At 43.3% G+C, this 21045-nt stretch overlaps 1 protein-coding gene across 13 annotated transcripts in view; it reads left to right on the top strand.

Moving 5' to 3' along the window:
• Positions 1–21045, top strand: part of TCF7 (transcription factor 7) — a 121777-nt gene that overhangs the window by 75237 nt on the left and 25495 nt on the right. For 10 of the 13 annotated variants that reach the window (XM_081185589.1, XM_081185584.1, XM_081185591.1 and 7 more), the window contains 6 exons: positions 2915–3047; positions 8779–8869; positions 13476–13562; positions 16801–16911; positions 17559–17721; positions 20125–20232. In XM_081185589.1, coding sequence (XP_081041715.1) covers positions 2915–3047; positions 8779–8869; positions 13476–13562; positions 16801–16911; positions 17559–17721; positions 20125–20232 — 693 coding nt within the window. The remainder of the gene's footprint in view (positions 1–2914; positions 3048–8778; positions 8870–13475; positions 13563–16800; positions 16912–17558; positions 17722–20124; positions 20233–21045) is intronic. The other 3 variants (XM_081185590.1, XM_081185592.1, XM_081185588.1) reach the window with 1 other exon arrangement.

Here is a 21045-nt window from a genome sequence, read left to right as displayed (position 1 = left end):
AGTGGCAGAAACCAGCTATTTTGCTTGGCTGGTTAGGGAGCTTCATAGAAAAGCTTTTTTGATTCAAACAAGCAAATATGGGGTTGCACTGGCTGCACATGTGGCTGCAGTAGCATGTCGGGACTTCTGGAGAACTTTGTGCTTTGAACCTGAACCTCGTGAGACACAGAAGTGAATGCAAGGAGTGTAAATCATTGGCTATGTGAATAGCAGCAGCATAAAGCCTCTATAGGCTGACCAAGATGCTCAGAGTTTGGCCTTCTCAACTTTAGACTTCAGAAGCAAGGCTCTGGACTCCAGCTTTCATTATGGCTGCACACAGTCCAAACAGGACTCTGATAGGTGGCCTCTTTATTCCATCCATTTCACAGAAGTAAACAACCCCCTAAATTACATTCTTTTAAAAAATAGGAGGGACAGGGATGTGAAAACTGAAGTTTAGGGGGTTGCCTGCCTTTGTTTGTCTGTGTTTCATTTGTTGTGGGGAGGTCGTCTTCGCATCGCCAGTTATTCTTATGTGAAATTGGTATTTAGTGGTTCCCACAATAGTTTCTATGGCAGGGGGGATCCCTGCCATAATACAAATTTGTGACTTTACTCTGTGGGTTCGCTTACTTTCTTCAGTTACATTCTATACATGCGCATATTATGTTTAAAAAAATATATTTAACCATAAAGCCGCGTAGAGGTTTAATTTACAGTTAGGCAGGGTACAGATTTGGTTAGATAAATAAAATGTAGGTCTGAGAATAGGGCTATTTCCTGTATCTCCCCCCCCCCCCCCGCTTCTGTTGTGGCACAGTTGCATTGTGTTACCATCTGCTGTGGCCTGATAATCATGTATGATTTGGTGGCAGCACATGCAGTGGTTGCATATCTCAGAATGAACAGAGCATTTTTCATGGGCTGTAACTCCTGACCCCTGGCAACTCTAGTGATGGTGGGACATGTGTATTTTGGCAGCACATGCACAGCTGATGTCTTCCTCTGGAGCATTTCTCTATCCCATTCCAGTTCACTGGCTGCTGTTTGCAAAAGGCATCAGGAAACGAAATGCAGTGATGTCCCCTGCATATTTATTTTTATAAAATTGAATGGGGAGATATTCTGGGAGAAATGCAGATAGATAGCGGTTTAATACACTCCATAACATATAGTTAGGTCCTCAGAAGCAGGAGTTATTAGCACCAACTTCTTCCTATCATGTGTACAGTCCACAAAACATATGCGTGACACTATCAATCGCAGCTTCATTCCTTTCCTTTCCTGAAGTGTTTTGCCATGTAGAACATGTGCAGTGCTCCACTTTTAACACTGAATGAGATCCTTGCCTCTACTGATCCTACCTTTATTATTCCTCATGAGATTATTTTCTGAGTTTTTTCTCTGTTTCTGAGTGACAAATTTGATTTTTCCAGTTCTGGTGAAGTCAGTGTCAATTTAAAGGCAACTGTGGGCGAAACTGGGCAAGTATGAAATGGCAGAAATGCTTGAGGCAGTCAGGAAAGAAGCAAAACTGCTTCTTCATATGTTGCTTTTAAAACAAGCTCCTCTGTGTTTGCCCTGTCAGAAAAGGGCTGACGGTTCATGGTCTAGTCTTCTCTTCCAATTCTTGCTTTTAAATAAAAATAATAATAATAAGCTTAGAGGAATCAGCTGCTACATCATGTCGTCCTCCTTTGGAAGGTGCAAGGTAGAAGCTGAATGTTGTGTGCTTGTTTGACACATTCCTTATGAATGAGCTGAAATTCCCAGAGTGAAGGCCTGCATGTTGCATTTACGGACCCTAAGACTGAAGAATAATTTCTTAACGTGAAGTAGCTTCACATAACAGCACTGGTGGATACTCCCCCATTCAAAAGTAATTCCTCTAAGTGGGTCCTCTAAAACTGAGACCCATCAAATGTGGCCCACAAAGCATGGGTTTGAGAGGTTGTGCATGTGTGCTTGCCACACTCTGCTGTTCTATACACCATGCAGTAGTGCCATGGGACCTCCTTTTCCATAGGCTCACCCCACAGTCTGCTGCAATGTTTAAAGGCCTGCAACAACATGGGTCTTTCCATGGTGCCATCACTCTACAGAGAGTTCTATGGGAAAGACCCATTCAGTGACTTCAGCAACATGCCTGCAAGCTTTTAAAGCAGGGATGGAGACATCCCACCCACCAGAAGTTGCTTAACTACAGTGCCTGTTAACAGTTATCATCAGTCACGCTGACTAAGGGTGATTGGAGTCCAACAGTATCTGAGTATTCACTGGTTCCCCATCCCTGCCTTAAAGATTGCAGTAGTTGTGAGACGAGACTTTCCCCAGAACCTGTCAAGACGCACCTGAAAGCCTGTAGTTCTTTGGCTGTATGGTGATCTTCACCATGTGTGCAAGCCTGCTTGCCTGCTTCCATGAGCTCCGTAAAAGTAAAACATATCACTCTAAAGGTGGTACGTTATGATATACTGATGGAGATAAGCACTTCATCTGGGAAGACCATGTCACAGAAACAATCTCTAGACTTTAGCCAGTGCTTCACACAAGAGCACAGCACATTTAGACAATTAGAGTGGCATGATAAATGGGCCTGTGAATCCTCCCCTTTGATGGGACCTGTTTCCCATTCATTATCATTCCAACCATCTTGCTAACAAAAGCAGAGCCAGACCTGGATTCAGAACTTGCAGCCGTACCCAGGCTGGAGTGTTTGCTTTCATGTATTTGTCTCTAAGGCTTCTGTCCTGCCTGTTGAACAGCCCCTGTGTTGCTTCTAACATAGACAGCTACTTTAAAACTTACTTAGCCATCGGCAAGGTTCATTTTAGGATGCCTCCGTCTCTCTGTCACCCCACCCTCATGAATTGTGAAACTCAAAAGGCTAAAATTACTCAAGCCCCTCTCTCCTCTGACTTGTATTTTTCAGTCCAACAAGGTTCCTGTAGTGCAGCCGTCCCATGGTGTCCATCCACTCACGCCACTCATCCCATACAGCAATGAACATTTCAGCCATGGCTCCTATTCGCCACACCTGCCAGCTGACATCAACCAGAAACAAGGTAACCATGATGCTATCAAGGAATGGGGGAGAGGAGGGGAGGCGTCTGAAAATAATTTTAGAAAACCTATGGGTTAAAAAAAAGGTAGGCTGATAATAGGATTGTCAACTCACTAAACTTTACCCATATCAATGAAAGTCAGAATGATTACTGCAAATATTCACCCTTGAACTGTATTTCACAGCCATCCTCATCCATTTTGCACATCACCTATGAATGTCTGAAAGCTATTCTCAAGCACCAAAGCTGCTGGCATATGTATCTCTACTTTTAGGGGCAGCATTCAGGGGCCCTTGTGAGCAAAGAAGCAGCAGCAGGAGGGGTGCTTAACCCTTCCCTACCGGCCACTTGACTCTCAAAAATTGTTCCAGTTTGCTGCTTTTGCCCTCCTCCTTGGGATTAAAAAAATACTTCTTACAAAGGCAAATGTGCTTTGATCTTGGTGGGTGATTGGCTTGCTAGATGATTTGGAATGGAGACATTGCAGGAAGGGGAAAGGGGTCAAGCACTTCCTCAAAGAAGAACCCTTCCCTAGACATCAAGGCAACCATGTGAGGCTGCTAATTAGTAAAATAAAATAAAACCTGAAAACATGTATGATCCTAATCATGGGCCTCCTGCTTCTCATCTAAGTTTGGCCCTGAGTGATTAATGTGGGTTCAAGAGCAAGTTGTGGTCTTGGTCACACACTCTTTTCTGACATTTAGTGGTATTTTCTTTCACAACCCCCTTACAGCGTCGAGGTGTGCCTAAGCTGACTATTTAGATACGACTGGGACCAAAAGCATTTTTTCCTAGTGGTTTCTGCATGACATTTCTTCAAAGAGCCCATCAAAATAAGTGAGAGATATGCCACTGTGATGTTTGATGTATTGTGGCTCAACTTCCACTGGCTGAATAATGACAGTATAATAATATTGTCTTTAAATTTCCAGAGTAAATTTGTTTCCTTTCTCATATTGTGGTGGGCACAGTGTCACATAATAGCATTTATCCTATAAACTATGGAATATACGCACCTTGTTTCTGTGTTAATAAAAATATTTGATTTAAAAAAGTTAGTGGCCACATTCACATGTCAAGATGAACTAAGATCCCTAGATTATTGTTGTTTTGTCCCTTTCTTCTCATATGCAGATAAAGCTAACTGGAATGTGATAGCTTATCACAGAATCATAGAATTGTAGAATGGAAGCATGGCCAGTGTCCTTCTTGGTCTGCATTTTAGGGGAATTTGAATGGGGACATAAAACAGTATTTAAATATGGTTATCGTGGCATGTGAACCCTGGAGCTTACTCTCAATCAAGACAGAAATGTAAGCCAGGGTTAAAGTTGACTTCATGAATCCTGGGTTCACACATCATAATAAGATACCCTCTCCTGGTTTGTTTTATCCACACATGCAAAGGAAGAACAGGTTGTGCGTACTAGCATGCTGCTCTTTCACAGTAAGATAGGGTCAGCCAGGAGTCATGGCTTATTGTGTCATGAAATTGCAGTCAGCGGTACAAAACTGTTAGGTACTTCCTACCCTTAAAGGTAAAGGTAAAGGGACCCCTGACTGTTAGGTCCAGTCGCGAACGACTCTGGAGTTGCGGCGCTCATCTTGCTTTACTGGCCAAGGGAGCCGGCATACAACTTCTGGCTCATTTGGCCAGCATGACTAAGCCGCTTTTGGCGAACCAGAGCAGTGCACGGAAATACCGTTTACCTTCCCACCGGAGCAGTACCTATTTATCTACTTGTACTTTGATGTGCTTTCAAACTGCTAGGTTGGCAGGAGCAGGGACTGATCAATGGGAGCTCACCCCATCACAGGGATTCAAACCGCCGACCTTCTAATCGGCAAGCCCTAGGCTCTGTGGTTTGGACCACAGCGCCACCCGCATCCCTTATAAAAACAAAAAATCAAGACCATTTTGATTGCTTCAGTTCTTTGTCATGGGGCAAAGGAAAACTGATGGGTTATGCTAGGATGTGCAGGATTTTACATTTACCAGCTTTACAGCTTGTCATTTAAGAACTACTATAAGACTCACTTTTTCCCTCCTAAAAAGTAAGGGGAAATGTGTGTGCGTCTTATGGAGCAAATGCAGGCTGTGCAGCTATCACAGAAACCAGAACAGCAAGAGGGATTGCTGCTTTCACTGCACAGTGATCCCTCTTGCTGTTCTGGCTTCTGAGATTCAGAATATTTTTTTTCTTGTTTTCCTCCTCCAAAAACTAGGTGCGTCTTGTGGTCTGGTGTGTCTTATAGAGCGAAAAATACGGTACTTTCACTTTAACTCTCTGATAGCGCTTTTTATTACTGAGTTTTAAGTGTGTACTTTTATATAGATTGGGAACAGACACACAAACAAGCAACAATCCAGATGTATCATTTCTTATTTGAAATTCCTTAATGAAGATGAGGTGATTGTGGTGATGATCATGAAAATCCCATTTCATTTATAATCCAGAACCTACCCAGATTCACAAGCCCGTGGGAATCGTCAGGGGGGAGTTTTCACTTGTACCTGTGGTACTTTTGATGGCCTGTGCATGTTCATTCTCAACTCTGAATTTCTGTCTCAGAAACAATTTTGGCAAGTGGTATAGTCCTAAAATGTTTATTTCAATGGAGAATGCACCTGGAATAACACACAGTAGGCTCCAAGTCCTGTTGTCTTTAGTTTCCATAAACGGGGATTATGGCTTGGATCTTCCACCGACAGAAACCCATTTCAACCCAGCATAAGAATCTTGTGTGAGAAAAGTAAGGTCCATCCACCTGCAGAAGCTCTTTGCTCAAGAGATTTTCGTGGCCCAGCAGAGTTTATGTGCTGCAGCCCATATCTTTCTTATTAGCCTTGTTTCTCATCCTGTAACACAGCCCATCTGCCCACTCCCAAGACATTATGATGCTGTACTTCTTACACTCATAGCTCTTTGGTCTTCAAATAGGTGGTTCTCCACGGTCCTACACTTATACCACCTGACCTTCCTAGACATTTGCATCCACTCTCAGTGGGGTATTCCTGAACAAACATGTCTTGAGAGATGTAAAGAATGTTTGTTTCATAGAATTTCTCCTTACAGCTTTCTGGAGTTGGATATGGTTTCACAGTTGTGATTACCAGTTGCATACCCCCCCCCCACACCCTACTCAAGCTCCTAAGCAATGGCAAAGCAATGCACCTTGTATGGTTAAGCATGCTGTCAAACACCAAGGCTGTTAAGAAGTATGTTTAGCAAATGTCATGAAGTTAGCACATGTGCTATCTTAAGCCCCTTAGAGAATTATTCTGCTGCGCTTTAGACCCCAGAAAATGTTGGGAATGTTTGACCTGGGCTCAGAAGACTTTTCATTCTCCTGCTCCCTACAAACTGAACATGTTCTCTACACATCTAGTCTCTTGGATCTAAAATTGCCCACCAGCATTCAGAGGAAATTAAACCTAAAACATAAGAATAAAAAGAGTTAACGAATTATAACCTACAAGAAGCTTAGCTAAGGGCAAATATTGAAGTCTGGCAGGAAGTGGTGAATGAGGATAGTTCAAATCTTGCTTGGCTCTTCGGGGAATATAACACAAAGTACCTTATATCCAGCTGTCCTTGAACATACCCACAGAATAAGTCCCATGACTTTTGAAGAGGCTTTGAAAGTCTCTGTGAGTGCACCTCAAGAGACTTATTCTTAGAATAAAAAGCCATAACACAAGTCTACCCTGAGGATGGAAATCTCCCCTGTTGCATGGGCTGGCTTGAAGTTAAGCTTGTTGCTGTGGCTGCTGACAGAATCCCAGTGTGACTGACTGTAGAAGGCCCATGGCTTAAGGACTCTCATGGATTGGACATGCGCCACAGCAGATCCACAGCATCCTTAAGTTTATGATGAGGCAGCTTATGTGAGAGAAAGGAGCTGTCTTAATTCATTTTTACAGACTGGAAAAAATAATTAAGGCTGCTCATTCCTGTCAGCGATTAAAATTGCAACGTGGGAATTTTGATGAGGCTTACCGCTTGTTTCTGATTTCGTGATCTTTACTCATGTGAGAAGCCAATGGGAACACTTCCATAAAGGAACATCACCATGTTGGAAGTACGTTGCCCTGAAGTGGGAAGTGTAATCTGAAGCGTCCTTCTGGATGTGACCAAAGTGTAACTGCCCATCTTTACAGATGGAGAATGGAAGCAGGAGGCTCTGCTTATGATTGAATGAGTATTACCACATCCCATACTGCTTTGGATTTCTAAGCAGTTGTGTGATATTGTAACATTGGCTGGAGGCCGCAGAGGGCTGTCTCTCAGGTAGTTACAACCACTGCCACCACCTGCATAGTTTGTTCTCTTTTCACCCTGCACACAGGTTCGTGTATACAGTGTTTGTGATATCAAGCAATGACTTTCATACATGAAACCACCATCACAGATCAAACACATGTGGTGGAATTTCCATATCACCTAAAAGATTATTATTCCGTGAAGGCCATTCAGCCACCCTGGGGGGTGGGGGTGCTAAACATAACCTGCAGTCAGAAAGAAGCAGCATACACTTTTTCCAAACACAATAAGAATGCAACCTAATGTCGCGATAGTGCTCATTCTATTTAAGATTCTGTCTCTTGTTGGTAATTAACATAGATATATTTTAAACTATAGAAAGTTGGGGTGGAAGGGAGAAAAAAACTTCTCTAGGAACTAACATACCCCAGCTGGTCAACAAACTGGTGTGCTAAACAGAAGCAGCAGAAACCAAGAAACTAAGGTCCTAAAGGAGGAAGAAGAATTAAGTGAGACATATAGTTTGTTTTAGCAAACTGATGTGCACTGGGTGAATTGAGAAGAAAGAAAGAAATCCTTTCCCCACCCCTTTTCTCCCACACTCTTGCTCCTTCTAATGACCATCCACTCATTCCTGAGTAAATTACCTTTCCAACCCCACATATGAAAACCGGTGACTTAACTTGGTGGTGGTTGGGTTTTTTTGTACTTTGATGATAATACTTAGAAATTACATACCGCATTCAAAGTACTTCACATATATTATCTCTGCCATGCTTCCTGCAGCATTGTGGTGTAGGCCCACATTGCTATCCCTCTATTATAGATAGGGGTTTGGGGATGAGGATGAGAAGGCTGGCCCAAGGCCATCTTTTGAGGTTGTGGGTGGCTGAGGTGAGATTTTGAACTGAGGACTCCCCAACTCAAATCTTTTCTGCTGCATTACACCAGCTTTATCTTGTCTCTACTCCATGTGCTTTTGTCCCACTCATTTCCTGTACTTGCCACCTCCTTCAGTGCCCTACCTTGGCTGACTACGCCGCACCAACTTCATCTTTTCTGTACTCCGGATACTTTTGTCCCACTCACTTCCTGTACTCCTCACCCCATCAGTGCTGTACCTTGATTGTCTGATTGCAGTATTCTGTTGAAGAGAATCTTCATAGAATCATAGAGTCGGAAGAGACCACAAGGGCCATCGAGTCCAACCCCCTGCCAAGCAGGAAACACCATCAGAGCACTCCTGACATGGTTATCTTAATAGATAGGAAAGCCTAAGGATATTTATTAAGTCCAGAAATGGGGGACAAGGGAGAGACAAAGTAAGTTAACCAATTCTGATTATTGGATGCTAAGAAATACTGAACCTTTGAACCATGTCCATTTTAGCCAGGTTAATGCTACTTAAAAGAAAGCTAGAAATTGCTTCGTCTAAACTTCCTGATGTTTCAATTTTCTGCCAGGTGTACACCGTCCTTCTCAAACATCAGACATTTCTGGTTTCTATTCCCTCCCTCCTAGTGGAGTTGGACAGATAACACCTTCTATGGGATGGTAAGTATTAAATACCTATAACTGAGGGAAGTTTGTCCAAATTGGGCTACCTGGGCAACACCAACCATTCTCCACAACACCTGAAACTGTATATGTACACACTTCAGTATACTTTTCCCTGGCACCACAATTAGTTCTTGGCACTGGTCTAGGTGTGGGGGGGAAAGATTTTGAGCAAGATATTGGTTCTCTCTCCTGCTCTCCTACTTTGATCAAGGACTGTTGTGTTGACCCTTGGCCTAGAATCTCTTGTTCAGCCCCATGCTGCCATTCTGAAATGCCAATAACAAGGAAGAGCGTGGTAGGTCATAGAATTTGCTTTCTTCTCACCACGGGCATGTGCATACCTGAGTTATTGAAGAAATGTTGTTGTTAAATTCGGTCCCTAAAACATATGTTTCTACAGATGGCCTTTCCCTTCTTACTATGGATTAATGGTAATCCAGTGTGGGTCCTGGTAAACATGCAAGAGAGAGGGAAAATGCAATCTGTGGCAGAGTCTTTTAAATGAAGATGGACAGCATTTTCTCCATTTCATGGCTGTATATTTAGGCCAGAAGCTGAGGAGACAAAGGCATTCAACACACATTCAACCATAAGTAGACCTCTCCCCACCCCTTCCATGTTTTAATTCACTTACGTGATGCAGCAGGCGTTGGTAGAACTGTGCAATGCATGACAATGTGGAATTGTAGAAACTTCAACCCACCATTTCTGAACTGAAGAGGTTGCCAGAATATTACTACTACTACTACTACTACTACTACTACAAATAATAATAATAGAGAGCAAAGTTCCTGCATATCAGCTGAACGCACTCTGTAGAGATGGGGGAGATATTTGGTTCAGTTTGCATTTAAAGGTGAACCTAACTAATTTGTGTTTTCCAAAACGATACCGAAATCTAAAGACAGCCTTCAAAATTTGTGCTTTTCTGAATTTTGCACTGTAGTTCTCCAGCCAAGTAATGTGTGCAAAAATGAATGTACTGGGACAAATTGTGCATAAAAATGCACATGTTAGTGAAAGTAACCTACAAAGATGCATTATGTTCATTTGCAAAAATGTAAAACTGCATATAAACATGTGCATCTTGGGAGAAATTCACACTAAAATGTTAGTGAATTTCCACAAAGATTTTTTAAAACACACACACACACACACACAAAATGTGCAAACTGATATTGGAGAACTAAACTTAAGATTGGAAGAATGAGAAATGGAAAGAAACCATCATTTGCAGATTCACCCATCCTTAGCAGTATGCAGATAGGAATTTCTGCCATAACTGTGGCACAGGCATGTTAAGTACATCTCCTAAGGGAGATGCAATAAAACACATCACAAAGCAATACAATACAATATTTGACTACCAAATGATGTTCTATATATTTATTCACAAAGAAGAGGCACCTGAGGCTTCAGGCTTTATGGTTGGTTGGTTGGTTCTTTAGATGTTTTATGTTTAACATTGTATCTGTCCTAGACCTGCTATAATTTGGGCGATGATTAACTACTGTTTAAAAGGAATAAAGTAATTTGGAGAGGATAGGAAGACCTCTGAGTTATTTTTCTGTCGGCTTGGAAGGGTGTCCGCAGAAAAGACAGACAGGAAGTATGTAAGGCACAAACCCTGCTTCTAGAAAGCAAAGCTGATACTGATACTAATATTGGTTTGTTGCTTGATCGAGCAGCATCTTCATGCTTTTACTTTCTATTATCCCCTCTTGCCAACTTTAACCACTAGTGATCAGACAGCCAGATTTTTAGTAAGGGATTAAAGAGATCAGGAGGCAGAAATTTCCATTAGCAATTTCTCCTCATAGCCAGCACCAAGTATTTCTCCATTTTCAATGCAATGTCTGTTTCCATCAAAAAGTTGCATCTAGAGGAAGCCCAGTTTTTCTTCCAGTTGCACTGGCGCTCGAATCCAGAGGCCTGCACATATGTAGAAAACTCCTTTGTATCTGACCATGCGCCAGGCTACATGTTACATTAAATGTGTGTCTTCATTTACATCTTTCTGTTTTAAAAAACCAGCAACACTGCAGCAGGACCCAAGCAGGAATGGGACTCACAGCATATCAGGAAAGGGTCTATCTCTCTTCTCCAAACCTAGGTGCACAGCAGAGTCAGACCAATTTCATGCTTTATGCAGAAATTGTGTTTGCTGATAATACACCACCAGTTTTTGTTTCTCACAGCATACGTAAAAAATGACAACCCAGCTGTGTCCCTAAATGCGCAACAGGGAGCCCTGATATGGCCATGACTTTGCACTCTTTCACTCGTATTGACATTCCTAAATGCAGCGAAATTCCTGCACAAAATTCAAATACCTATAAAAACGTTGAGGAAACCCATATGTAAATCATAAAGATGTTATGATAGCATTTTCCAGAGCTTGCTGGATTGCAGCACTTGGCTATGAACTCCTGGTGCATCAGCGTGCAGTGGAAAATCCCACAATGTATGCACAGTACCATTTGCATGTGGGTGTACTTCAGATGCTTACGCAGAAGTACACTTTGTGACCCTATAAAGCTCTGGTGCAAGTTTATCTTTGGATTGCAGTCATTGCATAGAGCTCTAAGAAAGTTAGGTGTGGCTTAATTTGTCTGCAAGCTCAGTAAGATATAAGCACTTAGTTAAAAACTTATTCTCGGGGATTTTATATTTACTTGGCTTCCCCAAATTTGCAGTTTAAATGTTTCCCAGCCTATATACTGTATGCGATCTTCTGCCATTTGCATACACTGAGCTGTCTGCAAGCAAGTGCAACTGTTGCCCCTCCAATAATACATCCAGGGGTGTGGGGGGGGTGTTTTGTTACTTGGTCTCTCCACACCATGCTTTGCAGAGGTTTGGCAGCGTTAGCAGTGCTGAAATTAATTGTGGAGGAGGAGGAAGACTTCAGAGCCCCCATCTGCCAGTAACAAGCACTGTGGTATGTGAATGGCTCTGAACGTTCACTGATCTGGAATGAGGCTGACTTCAAACACAAAGGGGTCTGAATGCAGGAAGCAGCTTTTCCTTAGCAAGAAAGAGTTCGGCAGGAATGTCCTTTCTACCTGCCAAGTATTTTGGGGAAGAGGCCCTGTAATAAGTCTCCCTTTAATTAGGTGGAATGACAAGTCAAGAACCTCAAATAAAAATGACTTGCAGTCCAGTCTGGTGAGCTTGTTCACTGAAGCTTAGCTGCAAACACACCTTCCCTAAAAAGCCTTGTAAATGGTGTCAGCTGCACAATATGAGCTACGTATGCAACAATTTAACTTGATGCCTCATGCTGGTTTTGAAATAACTTAAGTAAATAAATATTTCCATTCTACTTTCACAGGGTTTTTTTAAAAAAAACACACACATACAGACACATACAAAAAAAGCACTTTCATTCTGAATAGTCAGAATCGTGGATTGATTTTCCAGTTGAAATAATTTCCATGTCAGGTTCACATTGATGTAAAACTTCCTTGGCTACGACCATTTCTTTTCTTGGGGAATCTTGGCCTATGGAATAATAAATGTCACTTCAGAATTAAACTGTGTGCTCATCTCCAAGGCCCAAATGTTGAAACTTCAAAAGCCTGCTTCCTGTTGTAGCACTTGGCTAGTGTTCAACATATTTTTACATGTGCTCCTAAGTTTGCAGCAATGTTGCTTGGGTTGCAAGTTTTTAAGCAAGTAATGAATTAGTAGGAATAGTAATAATACTTAGGAGATTTAAAGTGTTGCATATGTCATTGATCCCTCTGTTCAGCCTGTCAAGTAGGCCTTTATTATTATTATTATTATTATTATTATTATTATTATTATTATTATTATTATTATTCAGGCTTAGGGAGAAGGAGCAGAGAGTTGTCTAAGTTCACCATTATTATTCACCATTATTGAACTCATTAGAGTTCAAGTGTGATTTGAACCTACTGACTCAGAACTCAACAGCCACTGTAATATGCCTATTAATATTGATACAGAAAGGGCTACCCAGGCCTTAGCACTAACCCACGAGGGGAGCAAGGGCATAGATCAAAGAGCAGGCACAAACTATTGTGGGAGATTGAACTCCACTCAGTCTTCCAGCTGTGCCACTCATGCTGATCCTGCTCATCTTCACCCTGCAACAGCTTTTAGGGACTAAGGTATAGAATCAAGAGTAAGCAATGCCATCAACAGCACTCCAAACCCAAAGGTTCCTGCTTCAATTACAGCTAAGGAGAAAGCATTTGGAATCGACATGCAGTAGGATTTGAAATGTCACCCTTTTAGGGCTATAGGGAGGGTGCGTCAAGAAGCTTGTGTGCAAATCATCTTGGATCAAGGCCTAGTTCTTTAGCAACGTTGCCAAGCTGGGAGTATAATAAGCACAGGTAGGGTTTTAAGGTGGCATTAGTGGAACTTTCCTGTAGACCTGTTTAGACCCACCTCCAGCTGAAGCTCACCTCACCTCACCTCACCTCCCCATTGGGACAGAAGCCAATGTACAACAGGAGGCTTCTCCTTTTCCCAAAAATACAAGTCCGTGACGAGTCCACTTGGGAAAAGGGTCTGCAGGAAAGGTGGGACCGATATAGATGCTTTATGGACTCTTTCTTCCTGATCCCAGGCAGAGCCAGCCTGTCTGTCCTTTCCAGTCATGTGGATTTAGGCAGCCCTATACGTCGGCGCTCACTGCTGGGGCTTCTTTCTCTAGGTAAGTATGAGCTGCCTAAGTCAGGACAAAATTGCTCTGCTTCTTTTGCAGTCCACGCCGTTCAAGCTTGCAGCACTTAGGGAGGCTTCTGGGTGGCAGGCAACAGGGAAGGGACTCTCCTGTTTTAGGCAGGTGGCTTTTTAAAATAATAATGCTTTAAAACAACAAACAAACTTAGCACGCTCTCAAAAAGGAGTAACACAATTTTGGCTTTGGTCAACAATAGTAGGGGGTGGAGAGAGAGAACCCTCATGAAGATGCTGTAAAGTCCGTCTTCATGTGAGCACCACCACTGCAGCCTCAAACATCAGTATGTCTCTTAGTCTTATGTGGCTGGAGACAAAAAATAGAGTTTGTAAGTGCTTTGACGAAAGGTTTCACCTCTCATGGTGTGCAAATATTTCTTTTGTTCTATTGTTCCCTGTGGTTAAACAGTTCTTCCTCCCCAGATTTTTTTTAAAAAACAGTAACAGCAGCAACAACAACAACAATGCAAAACTTTGCAAAAGTTATTTACCAGGCCTGGTAAGAAGGATGAGCACTCAAAAGCACTTTCAGCTCTCAAAAGAACCAACAACGCTGTTGTCTGTTTCCAGCATAAGGCTCCCCTTGTGGTATCACTTCATAATACTGCAGAACATAATGGGCACCCTTATTACTACCTCTGCAATGTTCGTCATCTTCAGCTAACAAGAGTAGAAATTGGTCTTGTTTGGGACAGAGAACCTGATAAATTCAAACCATCAGGTCAGGTTCTCATTCCTACCTCACTCCACTACTTGAGTCCACTGTCAGCTTTCCTCCATGCATCATGCACTACTTGAGTGCAAGGCAGATGCCTGGCAATGTCCTCCTTGTTCAGTTAATTCCTTGTATGGCCCCTGACAAGAGCCCTCACTTGGCTTAAGATTGCTGGCTTTGGTAACCTGGAAATGCATGGAAATTTACAATGGCTGAGGATGGCAGTAAACTAGAAGCATCAGTGTACCATGATGCAAACCAAATATTTGCTTTTGTCAGGCTGTTCCTTTTGTGGTGGCAGGACTGTGTGCTGCAGTGCCCCCCACGCAACACTTTAAAAAACTTAGACCTGCCTTCATAAGGGAACACAAATTTCCCATTGCCCCTCCAGATCTGCACTACCAATCCAGATGCTGGTTGTGAGTTGTTCAATAATTCATTAGAAGGATCTGAAGCCAACTTCCATCTTCCTTGTCTGTCTTGAGAAGGTCCGACAGGGATGAGCTTTAACCTATGGGGAGTGTGTGTGTGTGTGTGTGTGTGTGTGTGTGTGTGTGTGAGAGAGAGAGAGAGAGAGAGAGAGAGAGAGAGAGAGAGAGAGAGAGATGATAGATAGATAGACAGACAGACAGACAGACGGACCACTTGGCTGGGCATCTCTCTAGCTTTGGCTTCTACTCCGTGTAGTCTTAATGAGAGTGCTCAGTACGTCTCTTGATAAAGACATCATGAGATTTGCTTTAGGAACAGTAGTCGAAAAGGCACTTGATTATGATGAGGACGATAGTATTATTGTTATTACCTTAATTTTCAGCCTGCCGGAGGCAACTACTCCAGTCTAAGCATCTTAATATTTAAGATAAATGACTCTGCAGACCTCCTTGGTTGCCTGACAGTTTCATTCTTCATCATACCGGCATTCCCACTTTACAGGTTTCGCAGACAAGAACACACACCTCGGCAGATAATGATCAAGCTTCAAGTCATGCCAGTAGATTAAAATCAAGCATCATTTCTTTTTGTGCCAACAGAGCTAATGAACAGTTGGTTGTCTCCCATGGGCAATCCTGCTGTCTCAAGCTTCTGTCATGAAGCTTGGTAAACTGACAGCATCATTCTCCAGTGCTGAAAATATTTTACAGGCCTGATGAAGGGTGTATAAACTATTAATCTTAAGTAGCTGTGTTATGATCGCAATGATAGCATTGGCTTTACCCTCCCAGGTCCCATTGTGCTCAGAATTGCTCCAGGGAGGCAATGAGGCCTGGAGACGGCCATAATGTTTATGTTACAGCCCTAACAATACAGTGTCAACAAGTGAGATCTGAATATCCAATGTGAGGTGCTAGATCACACGGTTAGGCTGAGGCTTAGTGAGAGGGCATCTGCTTCAATCATTGGTATCTCCAGATATGGCTGTGAGAGAACCCTGCCTGAAACCCTGGAGAGCCATGGCCAATCAGAGCAGATGATACTGAGCTAGATGGACCAATGGCTTAATTCCATATTGTTTTTGCAAAGCAGTTGGTATGAAAATTTTGCCCAAGGCCTAACCTGAAATGGGCTTAGCGACACTTCACAGTGTCACTAACTAGGACCATGGATTACTTAGGCAAGACAGCCCCAAACCAAACATATGCAGCCAAAAGCCAGTGCAAAATGCCCACTCTTTGAAACTGAAAACTGGTGTGTGCGCTGAGAACAGTTAAGTACAGCTCTTTAAGTTTAATCACACACCAAATTAAGTCTTGTAGCCTCTATTTAACTGCAGGCCCGATGAGGAGAAAATACTAAGTCAGGCTTGGCATTGCCATCAGCTTCGTCAAGCGCTGAGATGCAGCACTCTTGGGTGTTATTATAGTTCAGGAAGAATGCTTCACTTACAGAAACACAGCCAGGTGGTTGGGTATAAATTATAAATTATTATTATTACTGCTGCTGCTGCTGCTACTACAGAATGTCAGGATGACCTAGGATAATGCAAATGGATGTCAGAGAGCTACCGTACTTCACATGTAAATTGTACTCAGTTAATGGGCTCCTGCTCAGTTGCTACTATGAATATAGAAGGAAAATTTCAAAGAGTGCCACCTAGTGGGCAAACCTCTGTCTCCCAAACACTTGAAAAACAAATCATTAGGTAGGATTGCCATTGCTAAATGTCCCGGTGTTGCCTGTCTTAATTCAATGGCCCTCTTCCAGAATGTGGCAGCTCCACAAAATATAACTAAGGATCCATGCTACAGACCTTTTGCAGCTGCGTAAGCTTTTAGAAACCCATCCACCATGTTTCTGCTGCTGTGTGTTTTTTGGAATTGTCATTGAATATGCAACCCTTCCGTTTTAATATCAAACTGTCTACTGAGCATTCTTAAAGGTGGTCCTCTCTCTCTCTCTCTCTCATTTATTTAGAATGAGTCCAACTGCAGTATGAAACCCAGGAGGTCTGTAATCTGTTTAAAAGCCCAGGCAGTCACAAACATGCTTTATGTTACAGGATCACACATCCCTTGATGCTCGGCTCTGGAATGCACACCACAGGAATCCCGCACCCGGGTATCACATCTCCCTCTGGGAAACAAGAGTTTGACCATTACGACCGGAGCATGTAAGTGACCAGTTCTTGGGGAAAAGGTTAGGCTGGAACAATATAATTCCTCATCCATTTTGCACCTTTTTGAAGCTGCTTCTCCTTGGCAAAGCAGAGCCAGTATGGTGCCACTTCCAGTGGGGAAAAGATAGCTAGGAGGATGACATTTCACACCTCTCTCAGCCACTCTTCTTCCCCCTGCCCCAAGGCCTGTTTCGATGAGGGTGGGGGAACTGATGCCCTTCAAATGTTTCTGGGTTCCTGTGCCATCATCCCTGACCATTGAGAATGTGGGCTGGGACTGATGGAAGTTGGAATCCAACAACACCTGGAGGACCACAGAGGTCCCCAGCCCAGATGCAGACCATTTACTGTTCTTCAAATTGGAACAGTAAATGCAGTGGGTTTTGCCTCACATTTAATAAATCACGAGTAATATCTGTCTGTGCTGAATCAGATCAGAGATTGTACAGAGTCCAGCATTGTGTCTCCAATGGTAGCAACTAGGCCATTGCTGGAGTCTGTATTTTACTGTTAATATATATATATATTTAAATCTAAGTTTTGGCTCATGGATTTTAGTCTTTTCCCAGCAGCCAAGATTTCCAGTTACCACTCAGTTCTTTTTTACTAACCGGTTGCTGTTTTTTCCTGTTTCTGGCAAGGAAATCACAACCAGAACCAAAGAGAGAGAAGGAAGCGAAGAAGCCTACCATCAAGAAGCCTCTGAACGCTTTCATGCTGTATATGAAAGAGATGCGGGGGACAGTCATTGCTGAGTGCACCTTGAAAGAAAGTGCAGCCATCAATCAGATATTAGGAAGGCGGGTAAGAGCACAAAAAGGAGGTGGGGGTGTTCTGATGACTAGGGAGGCGTCATGGATATGCGCTAGCAAATGCATCTTCAGTACTTCCAGAGGCTGTGGGCTTTTTGGATCCATGGTTTAAGAACATGGAGAGAGCCTTGACTAGAAGATCAGGCCTATCTAGTCCACTATATTGTTCTCACAGCACCCAGCCTGATGTCTGTGGGAAGCCTACAAGCAGGATCTGAACACAGGCTTCATTCAGCCTCCTGAAGAGCAAATACAGACCCAACTCCACTGGGTTGGGAAAGATGGTGGAAGATGGCTGGCCTTTCATGCTTGGTGATGTAGATTCCCAAATGGCCATTTGCAAGCTGAATTAGCTGGAGGTTCCTGCAGCACTGTGGGCTGCTATGCTGCTGTTAGGGTAACCATGCTTAGCAAGGAGGTTAATGGGGTGTGTGGGTGAAGCTGGGCTCAAGTGAAGCTGGGACTGGTGATTGTGGCCTATGCAGGGTATTTCTTTTCTTTAGGATACTCATTAATGATAATGAGTATCCTAAAGAAAAGATAATAATGAATATTCCACCTAAACATTAGGAAGAACTTCTTGACAGTAAGAGCTGTTCGACAGTGGAATTTGCTGCCAAGGAGTGTGGTGGAGTCTCCTACTTTGGAGGTCTTTAAGCAGAGGCTTGACAACCATATGTCAGGAGTGCTCTGATGGTGTTTCCTGCTTGGCAGGGGGTTGGACTCGATGGCCCTTGTGGTCTCTTCCAACTCTATGATTCTATGATTAATGGTTTTGAAACCACTCTCTTAGTTGTAGTGGCCTGGCAGACTCTATTACAGACTTGGAGATGAATCTGAAAGGGTCAGCAGAAACTTAGGGACCCAAGGCCTCCATGCTTTTACTCCACCTCCTCCCTATATAGCCTAACTGTCCTCCACTGAGTGCATTTATGTGGGCTTCAAGATCCACTATAATGAATTTCATAGGTTGTCTTAAGGAACCTTACGTTGCTGTAGGAACTGCCAAGGAAAGCCTTCAACGCCTTGCTTTGTGTTTTAGTGTCTTTTGCCAGCCCGCTGCCACCTGTGGCAGACTGTATGCCACTCCTCACGTCACTGAGCATAATTCATTTTATTATTGGGGTTTTCCAAGGCTGCTGTGTTGTCAGGAAATTTAAGTTGCAGCAATATGTTTTCAGCTAAGACTCCAAAATTGTTTCTGGATTACTTCTAACATGTAAAGTGCTTTTCACTTCACAAAGCACTTGTCTGCAAAACCATGTGAGACAAGTCCCAGTTATTTTCACCGTGTAAGTGGGGAACTTTTGAGTGAGGCCTTGGGACCTACCAGTGACCACTCAGTGATTCTATGGTTGAGCAAGGATTTGACTTTGGGTTCCCCAAGTTCATGATCAGTGGATTTACTGGACTCCTCCCCCCCCCTTAACCTTGGCATACAACTTTCCCTTGCTTCTGTGAGCACAAACCACTGAGCCACACAACTTTAAATTTAATCCCAAGAACTCTACATTATAACTCTGATTTTAAATTTTGACAGTAAAGACCTGGTTTTTCCTGTACTTTTGTTTGTTCTGTAGAAGCCAAAGGAGGAGAAAACCCACAAAAAGAAATGGTTGTTTAGTCCAATGTGGGCTTCTCCATTTTCCCAAAACAGTTTTGTCCTACTTGAGCAGTCAAAATGCTTCACCATTCATGTCTAGAAATAAGAGACTGTTGCTTTCTGGTTATATGGCAAAAGCTCCCTGCTCCCTGCACACAGCAGTCTATTTGAATAAAAACAGAGAGCTGTGTGCAACTACATTACAGTGACTAGAGTAATGATGTATAAGGACCAAACTAAGTCTTTGCTTAATATGTAGCAGGCAGCTTAGCATCTAGCATTTTTTTAGTTGATTACAGGTTCTGGGGGTGGGGCAGGTAATTGTCTGCAGTGCATAGGGAGGGGAGCTTTATCTACTCTTCCCCAGCTGCAACCCACCTGGAAATCTCCACTACCATCACTACCACCACTTGGTATGGCTACAAACATTAAAGATTTCCCATTGATACCAATGGAAACTTTATTAAATTATTCCCTTGCCTTCCAAAATTCCGATTCAGTTTTCCGATTCAGGGTGGTTTTGCCGGTCCTCTCAGAAGTGGTTATGAGCTGCCTCAGCACTGTTTCCATATGTGGCAGGCCTGGGGAACATTTGGCCCTCCAGGTGCTGCTAGCCACACCTCCCATCATCCCTAGCCATTGGAGCTGGTGGGAGGTGCAGTTCAGCAACATCTGCAGGGGCAAAGGTTCCCTGGGCCTGATGTCTGGTATCCACTCTTAGCATTTGCTCTTTTCTGATCAGAGGGATGGTGTCTCTTAGTGTCTCACGGCTTTCTGTGGTTTCTGTTTCAGTGGCACGCGCTGTCACGGGAGGAACAAGCCAAGTACTATGAACTGGCCCGCAAGGAAAGGCAGCTCCACATGCAGCTGTACCCCGGCTGGTCTGCAAGAGATAACTACGTGAGTACTCTGGGTCTCTGGTGTCCTCCAAAGAATCATATGTCCATGAAGTTTTGGTGTTGCCTTTCAAACTGTGTGCCTTTCCAGACATTCAGCCTGAAGTGGGAGGGGCTGAAGTAGGAAGGGGGCACAAGCATCGCAAAAGTGGGAAGGGAAACTGAGAGCATGGGCATCACCCACAGCCCTTCCATGCCTGACCTTCACTTGTTTGGGATGGAGGTCTGAAAGGGGCTTTGCTTGGGCAATGCCTTATCGGGATTCCCAGTATCAGAGAAGCTTGTAGGCTTATGCACCCAAATGTACTTGCGTGTTTTTTAGGGGAAAAAACTTCAGACTTTCACAGTTTGCAAGTGAAGGTCAGATTTGAGGGGGGGGGGAGAAGCCATGTGCCACTCCCACCACAGCCACTTTAGCCCACAGGGCTCCAGGTCAAATCCCTGAAGAAGACTTATTTTGCAGATAATGGTTTACAGCAATTTTTCTCACAGATAGTGTGCAGATGACGCAAATTCAGAGAAGCAATTCCCATAGGGTTAGATCACAGGGACATATATATAGATAGATGGTCAGGTTGACATTAGACGCAAGGCAGCCAACAATGCTGAGAGGTTTCCACTTTTAGTCTTCTGGATGTTTGGTGGGGCTGCTGGCTTTTCTCCCCTACCTTAACATCAGCTTCCCACACACCGTGGCAAACTGCTTTTGATGTACACAAACACCAAGATCTAGGCACTTCAGTTAGAAAAAGAAGAGTTGGGAAAACCCCTACCGATCTCAAGGAGGTCACCACACTATTTCCCAGACTAGCACCCA

Source organism: Podarcis bocagei (genome assembly GCF_964188305.1).
Source record: "Podarcis bocagei genome assembly, chromosome: 2".
NCBI classification, from domain to species: Eukaryota; Metazoa; Chordata; class Lepidosauria; order Squamata; family Lacertidae; genus Podarcis; species Podarcis bocagei.
Note: the sequence above shows the minus strand (reverse complement) of the source record. Positions and strands in the feature narration are given on the sequence as shown.